The sequence below is a fragment of the Calidris pugnax genome, unplaced genomic scaffold (genome assembly GCF_001431845.1).
Source record: "Calidris pugnax isolate Ruff unplaced genomic scaffold, ASM143184v1 scaffold220, whole genome shotgun sequence".
Lineage (NCBI taxonomy): Eukaryota > Metazoa > Chordata > Aves > Charadriiformes > Scolopacidae > Calidris > Calidris pugnax.
In genome coordinates, this window is record NW_015090963.1 from 1,598,415 (window position 1) to 1,611,264 (window position 12,850).

At 44.7% G+C, this 12,850-nt stretch overlaps 1 protein-coding gene across 1 annotated transcript in view; it reads left to right on the top strand.

The window, feature by feature from the left end:
- Nucleotides 1-12,850, top strand: part of UNC13B (unc-13 homolog B (C. elegans)) — a 209,670-nt gene that overhangs the window by 195,803 nt on the left and 1,017 nt on the right. Inside the window, exons 35-40 of the mRNA XM_014952451.1 lie at nt 581-637; nt 5,081-5,161; nt 5,562-5,709; nt 8,371-8,427; nt 11,015-11,107; nt 12,180-12,339. Of these exons, the coding sequence (XP_014807937.1) occupies nt 581-637; nt 5,081-5,161; nt 5,562-5,709; nt 8,371-8,427; nt 11,015-11,107; nt 12,180-12,339 (596 nt within the window). The remainder of the gene's footprint in view (nt 1-580; nt 638-5,080; nt 5,162-5,561; nt 5,710-8,370; nt 8,428-11,014; nt 11,108-12,179; nt 12,340-12,850) is intronic.

Sequence of the window (12,850 nt, forward strand, 5' to 3'; positions counted from 1 at the left end):
TTGTTTCTTCATTGGTCATAGAGCATCAGTAAGCCACAGTGGGGAGAGAAGAGCCCTTGGCCAAGCCTTTGATCTGTAAAGGCCATGCTGTTGTATTCACTGGACTTTGTCCACTGATCTCTCACCCAAAAAACTGCTCAGATCCAGTTTTGTTTCTGATCTGACATATGCTTACCCTCACCCCACTGATTGGGCTCTACTTCTATAGCAAGATTGTCATCAATTGTGTGGTTTCTTGCTTTGGCTGGTGTTTCGCTCTCTTTCATGTGGATTAAGACATTTGAAGGTGCATCCTGTTTAAATGGGTGGCTGCTGTCAGCAAGAGTGTACTAGTTAGTGGAACACTGTGGAACTAGCTCCAAAATAGCTCTCGACGTGGTATCCACAGAAATGCCAGGTTTTATACTAGGTAATAAACTGGCCAGGAATCAAGTTGTTGTGGCTGGCCTTGGGGTGGTTATGTGAAGTTCTAGCTGTGAACTGACTCGACTTGCTCAAAGGAAAAACATGCAAAGCTTGTTTATAACCTTTTTTCTTCCCTCCCCCCCTTCCTTTCTTTTGCAACTTCTTGCAATCATAGGGCACACAGTTGATTTTCAGTGCTGCTAAGGAGCTGGGACACTTGTCAAAGCTGAAGGTATTGTTCTGCATGGCTCGTGTCAATGTCCGTGTGTGTGAGCATGGAAGTGTCGTAGTGCGTAGCATGTCCTGTGCTTCCAGTGCTTTGTTGCTGAGTGCAGTTGCAGAGAGATGCTTTTAAACACATTAAATGTGCTTTTAAATGCATCCTGCTGACATCCGTATTGTGTTTAAATTAACTGTTAAATTTTGGTGTGTGTTTAATCATCAGAAGTAGTTTCTGTCGTCTGTAGATAAGAATGGTCAGTTTCGTGTATCGATTTAAAATGAAAAAACTAGAGATGTCAGTATCTGGCCAGCTCCTCCATATCCCTCTGTACATTCTCTGTGTGTATAAAAGGGAGTCCCTTATGTGATCCTGACAATGAGGTATCAGTGGGAAAGATGATTGTGCTAGCTATTGATGAATTAAATGAACTGTTACAAAAATAACTGTTGCTTATGGAAGAGAGCCTGTGTCTGTAAATTCCTTCTGCGTGGGCTCTCTTTACAGGCAAGCTGGCATTTAGCACGAAGGCTGTGTTGATGTGTTTTGACAGCGCATGACGTGACAGTGCATGACATGAGCATTACTAAGTGCACGCCACCTCATCATAAGCCAATCAAGCATTAATTCACTGGTCACGACAGGAATGGTATGAAAATAGTGACGCCTTCCAACATTCGGATTGCACTCTGCTGTGATTTGACTTGTGCTACCCAACAGATACTGTGCAAGAGGAGGCCTAAGTCCTAAGCGTCAGGGTGCAGAAATTGTGCTGCGAGGAAGAGGGAGCTGGATGTGAACTCCATCTCAGAGTGCCATCAGGGAAATCTTCCCACAGCAAAGGGCGTTCTCCTAAGTGATCAGTGCAATTTCAAAATGCAGTCATCATTTCCTGTGATTTTTTTTTTTTTTTTTCTTGTCTTGAGCACTTATTACAGCTGTCTTAGTGCAATTATCTGTTTCCCTTGACCAGAAGACACGTTCTTTACATATGCAAGGTTATGAGCCAAGACAGCACACAATTCATTTAAGGTAGTGCTTATTAGCAATCCTGGTAAGTGGTCTGGACATGAAGGTGTGTCATTAGAAGCACACGTTTTTCCCCCGCTGCATTTTGAGGCTGTTACACAGCAGTTAACAGTGACATAACCTAGTCCCTTAAGTGTGGTTCCCCAGGGGAATAGCTGTCACTGGTGGTCCCCCAGCACTCCTGCAGCTGGGCCATCCTCCCTGGTGACACAGTGGCTCCCCAGGATTGCACTACCTCCACTGTCCCCAGCATTTACAGTGCTCCATGTCTCTTCCATGGGAGAGATGGGGAGAGTGGGAACTGGACCACAGCTTCCAAATGTGACTCCCTTTTCCTGGGAGTATCCCCATCCCCTTTCAAAAACAACAGCAAGAAGCCAGCATTTGGAGGAAGAGAAGACATCCCTGCCCTCTGCACGTCATCCTGGTGTCAAAGGGGGACAGCTCTGGCTCTGAGTCTGCTCTGTTTCTCCTCCAAGGCCACAAGGACAAGTTTGTGCACGGGCTGCTGTGAGTTCCTGTGGCCTGCCTGCATTCCCAGGCATAGTCGGTGACATTCAGTTATCTTTTACTTCTTCCATATTTTCTCATTGCTGGAATTCCTTAATATATACAAGGTGGCTTTTTGCCCTGGAGTGAGCTTGGAGCTTTGCCTGTTCCATTTGCGCTGGTCAGACGGAGGCCAGCCCTCGGCAGCCGCCTGCCTTCGGTTCAGTTGCTGTAAAACCTTAACTTTGGCATAACTCTGGACAGCATTTTTGGAAAGGCATGCAGTCTTGTAAATCAGCCAGGTCCTGCTGTGTGTTCAAGCCTTTATTTGCACATCCACACGTTAGGACTAGAGCAGCACAGGTACGCAGGATTTTATATGCGGCAGGAGAGCTGTACGCAGGTGTGAAAGCACTCCACCACCTGAGTTCTGGAGACCTCTAGCTCAGACAGATGATGTGAACCAACACTGCATCCAAAAATTTCCAGAAGAGTAAAGGTATTACAAGAGTGTAAATTTTTTGGGTCTGTATAAGCATTGTAGATATATTTTTGATTTTTTTTTGCTGCTGTCCTTTTTTTTTTTTTTTTTTTTTGGTGGGCACATACAAGCTAGCAGGGAAGGCATGAGTAAATAGCTCTTCAGAGCCCCTCTCCTCTGCATTTTGCAGTTCCTCTAAAAGCCTGGGAAAATTATGGGATGGATTTTAGGCTTTATTTGTCTTAAATAGAACAGGGGGAACAGAGCTCTAGTGAATCAGATAACTCAGCTGAAAACTGAGACTGACAGACCTGACAAGCACAGGCTCTCGTCCTGATGACAAATCAATTTCACAGTGTATTTTAAAATGCTCGGAAAACCAACCATAAACCTGGCACCTTGGTGCCACATATCTGCCTCCTGTTTATTATCAGACTCTTTCTGCTCTGTTTGCTTAATAGCTGGCAGCTGGAGCAGGGAAGCAGCAGCCTCCCCTCCCATCCGCTGCCCCCAGGGTAACCACCAAACTCTGACCAAAGAGGTTCTTCTGAGAATACCTGTGGAGAATACAAGAATGAATATGAGAGACCAGGAGAAGATATTTATTTTTTTTTTTTTTTTCACTTCTGCTTGAAGTTGCATAATTATTTGACATAAATATTTGTGGCAAGCAATCTGGGAAGTGCAGGGTAACACTGTGTGCAGTCCTTTATAGGAACAGTGTGGGATTTGCAGAGGGCAGGTGTGCAGGGGAATGACGGTGGTGGGCTCCTCTGTGTGTAGGTGCAGGCACTACCAGTCCGGTCCCTGGGTTATTTTTACAGAATATGTTGAAGTAGATGGTACTGGGAAACTCTCTTAGAAAGCAGTGACATGTTGCTGTGCAGTGACAGCACGGGCACCGGTGGGGGTGACCGCTCAGAGCAGGGTAAAGGAGCTCTTTAGGTGTTGAAGAGAAAAATGCTGGCCACCTGGTTTCTGTCGCAGTGTGGGGAATCTGTCAAGGAGCAAGAAGACCTAGAAAGTCATGTCAACAGATGTGAAAGTCACTCTGCCTCGGGGACACAGCCACCCTGGCTAAATTGGCCTCTCCCATGAACATGGCCGTGGGCTCTGGCTGATTTTGTACTTAATCTGACCGTCAGACAGAGAGAGAATGTTTTACCCCTTGTGTACTGAAGCGTGGAGCCACATCATCTCCAGTGGAACTGCTCATGAAGAGGAGCTGTTGCTCCCCTAAGGACAGCTATTTGCTGAAGGTACTTTGCAGCTTACGGAGTGCTGGGCCACCACACATGGCTTTGCAGACCAGCAGCAGCATGCGTGGGGGAAAGGGGCAAGCTGAGCCATGTCTCCTCTACTCAAGAAGGCACAGTGCAAAACCTCTCTGAGGCACTGCTGACTTGAGGCATCTTCTGTACAGTTTAATACAGGTGGGAAGGTGCTAGCTAGATGTCTGTGAGGAGCACGGCACACGCCTGGCACTGCTCTTGGACTGCAGCGAGACCCACCTCCATGGGGCAGGAGGTGGATGGTGGTGGATAATGAACAGGAACGTGCACCAGGCAGCGTGAAGAATCACACCAGGCGTGGTTTACTCAAAGAAAATTTAGTGGAAGAATCTCCTGGAAATTGTCTCTTACCAGAGGCTGTGTCAAAGTAGGGATAAGTCGCCTTTTGCCCGATTTGCCTGCATTTTTTTCATGAGTGCTGCAGCCGGCTGGCCTGGCCCTCCAGCAGCTCAAACAGTGAGAATTTGGGGTTTGTTTTCCCTGAGACCGAGACTAAGCATCAGAGAGAAAAAGCTTAGTGAAATACCAAAGGATGACGCATCCCTGTAGTCAGGCAGGGTGCTAGCAGGGATCTGCTCCCACCGCAGGGAAGGGAATCCCTTCCCAAGGGATTCCTGGCTTTTTGCTATTAGAGGTGGTGCGTCTCAATGGGAACAGCTTTTTCTTGTAGCAAAGGTATTTTCTAGAGCATGTCGCTTGTTTGTTTTTCTTCCTTTACAGCAATGGTACAGTGTATTAGTGACATTTATAGATGGAAGAATTAAAAAAATCCACAAACAATATTGAACAACTTGATTCCTTGATTGAGATGGTGTTTTCAGAGTCTTGTTGTGGTCGCTCTGAAATGACAGGGGTAGCAAGCAGAATCCTATCTGGGTTTCCTGGGAGACCAATGGTGATTTTTAAACTGTCAATTATTTCTGTCCAGTTCCTTTCCTCATTTCTGTCTTCTCCGCCTGCAAGGAACAGAGAAAACGGATTTATTTTCAAGTTAAGCTGTAATAAATGACTCCAAGAGACTCCATTAAGCATTCCTTAAATAGCTGAATTAGTGCTGTGGCTGTGTAGCCACAGCACGAATCCAGGGAAAGAGGTGATACTGGTGACTCCTTTTCTTTTAGTCTCTTACACCATACTCATGTCAAATATAATGATTGTTTGCAGGATCATATGGTGAGAGAAGAAACTAGGAGTCTCACTCCAAAGCAGTGTGCTGTTTTGGATCTGGCACTGGATACGATCAAAGTAAGTGACTCCGTTTCTGTCCCTGTCATTCCCTTGCTCCATCCCCAAATTCTGTTTGGGAGGATAGTGCCCGGGACCGTGGGTCAGGAGGTGGCAGGAGTCTGTCACTGCTGCTACAGCAGTAAAGGTGCAAAGTGAGTGATAGTGCCATGTTTGTGTAAAACTGAATAGACCCAGGTGACTGGCATGTGCCAGGAGACAGCATATTTATATTTAAGTGCTTTGGAAGAGGAAAGCCGTGAGCAGTTGTTACCAGTTGGTCTAAGAGCTGCATTTCAATACAGAAGCTGTTTTGTGAATTTTTCCCACTCCTCTCCATTTGCACACACAATAATATGTAAATGTTGGTTGCTGGTTGCAATTCTTACTCAGAATTTTTCCCGTTTCTTTTTACTCTTAGCAATATTTCCATGCTGGTGGGAACGGTTTGAAGAAAACCTTCTTGGAGAAGAGTCCGGACCTGCAGTCACTTCGCTATGCTCTCTCTCTCTACACTCAGACCACAGACACTCTCATCAAAACCTTTGTCCAGACTCAAACAGCTCAGGGTAAGACTCTTTTGTGGTGTTGGCAAAGTTGAATGGAGCTATCTCCTCTGTTTGTAATTGCTCTCTCTTCTACTGCCAGTTTGTAGAGTGGTTTTGGCAGCAATGTTTCTGGAAACGTGACAGTTCAGAGCTTTTGAAACTGGGAAGGAGGAAAAGTGGTTTTTTTCTCCCAACTCAACAACTACATTTTGAGAGAACAGAAATATGTGAAACATAAGGCCTGGGGTGTTTGCGGTCCTTTTTTCTGCAATCCTCACTGAACAGTCACGTTTCATGAATTAATGTGGGTGAGTGACTTGAAAGAAGTGAAACTTGAAGTTACTGTACTGACAGTTATGGGGTGGTGTGAGAGGCCATTTCAGCAAGACACTGCCACGGGAACTAGTCGGTGCCTGTGTCACAGGCCAGTTGCCAGCAGCCCCAGGTAGTCCTGATTGGGGCTGATTGACAGCAATGGGATGAGTCACGGAGATACACACTGCCTGTAAAGGGAGAAGTCTCTTAGGAGAGTGTTTTGTCTGCAGCCAGCACAGGATACGTGCGAGCAAGATGATTACAAATCACCACAACGTATTAGTAAGCTGCTGGGATGCATCATTGGAGTTCTTTGGTAGCTCTTTGGGAAGGCACAATAGTGGTGCTATTTGATTGATTTGGTGCTATTTCATTGCTTTCATGTCGTACAGAATAATTTGGCCTCTCATCAGGGACCTTCACTGGCTGAATCTCACAAGTCTCAGGAAGAGGAGAGAGATAATATTAGAGGTTCGGTGAAAACTGAAAAGGATGTTTTAAGTTTTCAGGTTGTTTAAATGCAAGCCTTGGCATTGCTGCTGGGGTGTAGTGCAAAACTCAGACAATTCCATGGGGATGTATTTCTGCCAGCTTTTTGCTTGGGGTCCTTTTTCCTTTGATCCTTCCAAGCCTATGAGAGCTGGTGATCCCACAGACTGTACTAACTCTGCCAGTATACTGTCACACAGGGAGCCCTGAAGTCAAGGGGAAGGCACTCTGTAGCCAGCACACTTTTCCTTCATGCACAAATGAGACTGCTTGATACTGGCATTCCCCAGCCAGTGGAGAAAGTACTGAGAATTCTTGGGCAAAACAAGGTTTTGTTCTTTAAGGTGAAAAGTTGAGTGTAGTTCTGGGGGACTGAATCATCCCCGCCCTTAGCAGCATGATGTATTCTTGCTTAAGTTGAAATATACTGCATTAAAACACTGAAGTTAATTAAAATCGGTACCTGCGTTTGGGAGAATGGTCCTATAGCTGTGTCCCGGCAGAGTAACGATGACATCCAGTGGCCAGACAGGTCAAAGACTGTTACATCCCACAGGGAACTCTGTTGTCATCAGAGTTACACAGAACACTTTTTAACCGCAAATTTGTGTGCGCAGTCTGTTCTCACTCTTTGCTGTTCTATGGCAAATGTTTTCCATTATATATCCAGACCATGAGCTGAAGCTAGTTTTTTATGTGGAACTTATTACCTTATTGTGATGAGCCAGGACATAAGGAAGTGTGCAACACTGCTGTTCTACACTCCATGCTACAGTCAGGAGTGTGTAAAATTAGCGGAAGAGGATGCTCCATTTGGAGTTGCAAATTCAAAGCTGATAAGAGGAAGCAGCTTCATGCAATGCAATGATTTGACTATAAAAACTCCACTGGGGTTCCGTGTTTAGCAGAGACACAAAGAGAATTGACAAATCATCAGAGAGCAGCGGAATATAGAGAGTTGCCACAGAAGTGTGGGTTTGTTGGGTATTTTTAATTTTCTTTAGGAAGCTGGGAAAGAATTAAGCTCTAGTTTTAGGACGAAAGATGCACTCGTTCATGAGATCAACAATTATATCTCATTGCTGACTGATGACATTTCTCTGTGGCTTGTCTGAGCGTCTTTAGGAGACAGGTACCAGATGTGGTGGGCCACTCAGCTGACCCAAATCAGCATCTTCTGTGTTCATAGGCTTAAGAGTTTTGGACCCTGTTTGGGCAACAAAAGACTGGAGCTACGCCACCTAATACCTATCTCTGAGAAAGGCATGACTTGCTCCTGGGTTTGGGGCTGGAAAAGAACATTGCCTGCTCACACTTCTCAGTAACCCCAGTTGGTGGATTGGTTTGGAGATCTGCCCATGTGTTGGACAGAGAGAAGGGGCAGCACCAGTATTTACAGCTGGCATCTGCTGACCAGAGCTCTCTGGCTGATGCTTCCTTTTGCATAAGTCGGGCTTCTCACAAGCCTATGGGGGTGAATGGCTACAGGCAGAACTATTGCTGTCTAATGCTGACTCTTCACTGCTCAATGGTTGCATCTTCCAGTTTGTAAGGTATCTGTTGCCCTCGTTTTCTTACTGAGCAGGCTGCTATGGCATGATGCCGTGAAGGGTTTGCTCTGCAAAGTTGGATCAAAGCTTGCAGTTTAGTTTTACCAGCACAAATTCTGTTCCTGTTTTAACTCAGACAATCCTTTCCTCTCAGGCAGCCTTGCTCTCCAAAGCCTGTGTTGGTGCTGAAGATCTGAGAGGATATCTTGTCTATTAAGAGCTAGAATATTTGTCTTGTGTTTGTTTAATGACACCGCTAATTGGATTGTAATTCACACTCTTCTCTCTTTATCCTGCTTGCCTCTTGCCTTTTGAATTCATGTCTCAGTGCATGATGGGAAAGGTATTAGGTTTACCGCTAATGAGGACGTTCTTCCTGATAAGGGTATGTTCAAGACTAATGTTGTTACCATAACAACATTAGCCAACTGCCTTGCTTTTGAAGTCATCTTTCCCATGCTCAGAAACCTTTTCCAGAGACCCTCTCCCTCTAGCTCCCTGTAGAAGTGAGCTTTCTCCAGACACTTGCATCCCTCAGACAGAGTCACAGGTTGCACGGTGTAGAAGTCTGTACCCTGCCTGAGAGCCTGTCCCCAAGCTTGACATTTATTCATGGGATGTGAAAGCTGTCTGGAAAATGGGCCGTTTTTTGAGAGATGCTACAGCCTTGTTCCCCTGCCTTATTACCGTGGGCTGTGTATTGCTGTTTCCAGTCCTGGACTTGCATGCATATGGTCTGCTGAGACAGGCTACTGGTCATGTCTGATATGCACTCAAGGTTATGGCCAAGCTTGAAAGATCTGGCTTGAAGTGGTGGTGATGGGGGGTGGTGGTTAGCTAAAAGTCTGGGTGCTCAGAAGAGCCTTAAAAATAAGTCTTATGTTTCATCTCTCAATTTATTTTCTGCTGTCCAAAGTCTCTTTGTTTTCTTGGATGAAATATGTCTGTAACCCATTGCACGAGCTCAGTTCTGCAGCTTCACCTTCCAGCTTCACAATAACACTGAGATATTATTGTCAAGATTTAAATCTGCTTGTCGCTAATGTGCGAATACATGTATATACACAGTTGTATGTGATCACAATATTTTTCACTGGCCAATCCCAAAGTGGTTCTTTGTCTCTGGACATATCAGTTAATAGAAAAGGATTTTTGTATGAAAAGGCAAGAATGAAAGCAGAAAAGAAAATATCTAAATTTTGTCTGCCTTAAAGGTAATGATACAGTTCTGATCTCATTCCTCTGAAGCACCAGTGTCTCCTGTATAGCCTATTAATTATTAGCCTATTAATTACACTAAAGATCAGTAAAATGAAGACCTGAGTGTTTGGCAGCTGATGTTTCTGCAGGTGTAGCCTGATAAAGTTGTTACATACTGTTGGTAATCCTGTCCATTCCCATGGAAAACACCAGCAGTGTAAGTGGCAGATCCACACCACCAGACAGGTCAGGTCAGTAATTAAGCCTATCAATTTTAAAGGTCTTGTTGCTTATATACAGAAAAGAAGGAACGCTGCCCTTCCAAGTAGGGAGAAAAGGGAACGTTAAAAATCCTGTACAAATGTTACAGCCTGGAGGCTCTTTGTTGCACTCAGGTCAAGAATGAGAATCTACCCTGAGATAATAATTTGACGTTCTGTTATGTTTGCTCAAACACTTTTACTTGTATATTAATGTGACTTTCAGTGCCTACAGTTCTGTGCCATGTAATTCTCTTCAGAGAATTGCACAGATTAGCTCTCAACCTCTTGGTTTTTAAATGAGTGTTTTTGCTGCCTGCAGACTGTTCTTGTGAAAGTTGATGTGTTAGATCTATCTAATCAAAATGTTTGTTTAATGATATCCTTCAAGCTCCTTATCTTGAATTTCAAACACACCAATTCTTTCACTTACTAACGTGTCTTAGCCCCAGAATTGACAAAATAATACTGTTGTTTGTAGGTACCCAATTACCCTGTAGGTATCCCAATTACAATGGCATTGCTAATTGTCAACCTGAGATCAGGCAGTTATCAAAGAGAAAGTAAAATCAATCTCACTATCTTATCAAAGACTTCATTTTCATTTTGCAAAGAAGGCTTTTTCTGTAATTTACATGACATCTTAGCTTTTCTACTCAGAAAAATGTCACTTCCACATTTTGCATGATAATTATGATTAAAATTTATAGAGTTGAAAATACCGTAATACACGAATTCTGAGGTTCATGAGACCTTCTCCCTCTGTTAATCTTTTCCTCTGTGAAGCTACATCTTGTTTTCTCCCTGGCTAATTGATGAAGGGAAATAAGTATGCGAGTTGTGAGCTCTTGTCTCTCATCATTTTTGGGGCACAAGAGTGAAGGGATCCTCATTATCCTCCAGAGGGAAGCAGATAGGCTGTCAGGATGACAACCTTTATTGGATGTACAACATGGGAAGAAGATCCTTAGAGGGTGAGACTGCACTATGGCTCAGTGCAAATCAATAACATCTTTGTCTTTTTTTTTTCCCTAGACTTCCTCTCTGGTGTGTTTTTTTTCTTGTTTGTTTGCTTGTTTTGTTGGGGTTTTTGTTCTCCCTTCTTCCCTGAGCAGATAGGAATGCCGATGCCCACCACTGGAATGCCTGCATGTGCACACAATAGCTTGGCAGGAATCTCTGAAAAATCCCTGTGAGGGTCTGTTGTCGAGCTTTAGGTCTCTTAAATTGTCTTAAAATTCTTACTAGTGTTCTTAACAGGATGCGATCTTTATGGTGGAGTGCAAAAAACATTAGTGTTCATGTGTGTTGGGCATGCAAGCCTGATGTTATTTTGCATTAATGTTACATTATTGATGTTGACTGAAGAGCTGGCCGTGGAAGGTGTACTTTGAAAATGCCATATTGTCTTGCTGAGGCCATAAACTAACAAATGGGTGCCAACAAACACTAATCTGTGTGTGCATGGGGGGGGTGTGTGTATGTGTGTGTGTGTCAATTCTCTCCTGGCAGGCTCTGGTGTGGATGATCCTGTGGGAGAAGTGTCCATACAGATCGACCTGTACACCCACCCAGGAACTGGTGAACACAAGGTCACGGTGAAAGGTACAGCAAAGCATGTGTTCCTCCTCAGGCTCCCCCACTGCCTCCAGGCAGATCTCCAGTTGGCAGCCATTGTATCCCTGCCTTAGCTCACGCGATGTGAATCCAGAGCTGCTTTCCCTGTTCCACATCAGGAACGTGTAGGGAAAACAGCCAATGAGCTTGTCCCGCCGGTGACACGGCCAACGCACAGACCCGTTGTTTATTGGCAAGGATAGACAAAGTAAACAAAAATCAGATGATGGGTCTCACCAGGGTTCGGGCTGCGCTGCAGAGAGCGGGGCAGGATGACATTGTGACATTTGTGGTGCAAAACGAGAGATCACAGAGCCAGTAAGAGCTCGGAGGCTCCTCTCCCCCGTCCCGAAGGCCACGCTGGTCCCTGAAGAGCTGCTCTGAAAATAACCAAAGCGGTGATTCATCTCAGGCTTCCTCTTCCTCCTTCGTCTCCTTTGCGCGAATACAGCATGTTTAACTGCTTTAATTTCCTCTAAAGATTTATATAAACAGCTCTACAGGCCTCTCTTCTCCTGGCTAAATCTACAGTGCAAGGCAAGAGCTGTTTCCTGTGCTTCAGTCTGTTCCCTGCAGTGACCCCAGAGAGAATGAAAATTAAGGAGCTAATAATTCTGGGCTCTGGAGTCACCCACAGCTCACAGGCTTTGTTTGCCTTACCTCCACTCTCATTTTCCTTTTCAACAGAGACCTTAATATCGGTCCCCAAAATGCCCTGTTTTTCCCTTAGCCCACACGTAAGGTAGAGTTAAGCACTGAACTGGCAGGGCAGCCTGCCCGGAGCTGTGTGACTGCCTGTTTTTTTTATACTAATTTCTTGACTATGCATATAGCAAAAGCTGTCCCAAGCATTAAATTCCCTTTACAGAATTACTCTGAGGCAAAAAAAGCATATCTTTGTATTACAAAAAGTCCTGCCCATAGGTGTCAGGACACTCGCGTGTTTTGAGACTTTGTCCTCTGAAACACAAAATTGAAAGCCGAGTGGAAAGGTGTCCAGAGCAGTGGGAACAAGTGAGTATTTACTGTAAAACAGGTTGGTTTTTTCACTCTTTTCCAGTTGTGGCAGCCAACGACCTGAAGTGGCAAACGTCTGGTATGTTCCGTCCCTTCGTTGAAATCACCATGATCGGGCCCCACCAGAGCGACAAGAAGAGGAAGTTCACAACCAAGTCAAAGAGCAACAACTGGGCTCCCAAATACAATGAAACCTTTCACTTGTAAGTGTGAAAAATAGCTTGGGGATCTAACGTGGCCAGTGCAGATGCAGAGGAGAGACAGGGTTTTCCAGTGTCCACAAACAGCCTCCTCAGGGCTCCAAGGAGCACTTGAACCAGTAGCTTGGCCCAGTGCTTGGTGTCTTGGCAGGAAAAGCTAGATTATGGGATTTTTTGCTGTGGGTGGGATGCTGAGGTCTGTTCTATACCAGCAGTGTCCTTTGGCTACCTTCTGAAACGCGCTGTGTGTCCTATCAACGTATTGTACTGCGCTCCATCATTTTAATAAACTTTGTATCTTTTACTGGTAGAGCTGAGGCTAAAAGTTCACAATGTATTTTTAGTTCTTTTAATTTTAATGTGTGGTTTATCCCAACTTGACCCATGGGACATGCTTTCTGAACTTGTTGCCAAGGATACAGCCCTTGGAAGAGGTAGTAAGTTGCACTGCTAAAATTGCTGTCTTTTTTAATACCGAGTATCGATCTCGTCTTATTTGGCTTTCGTTATTACA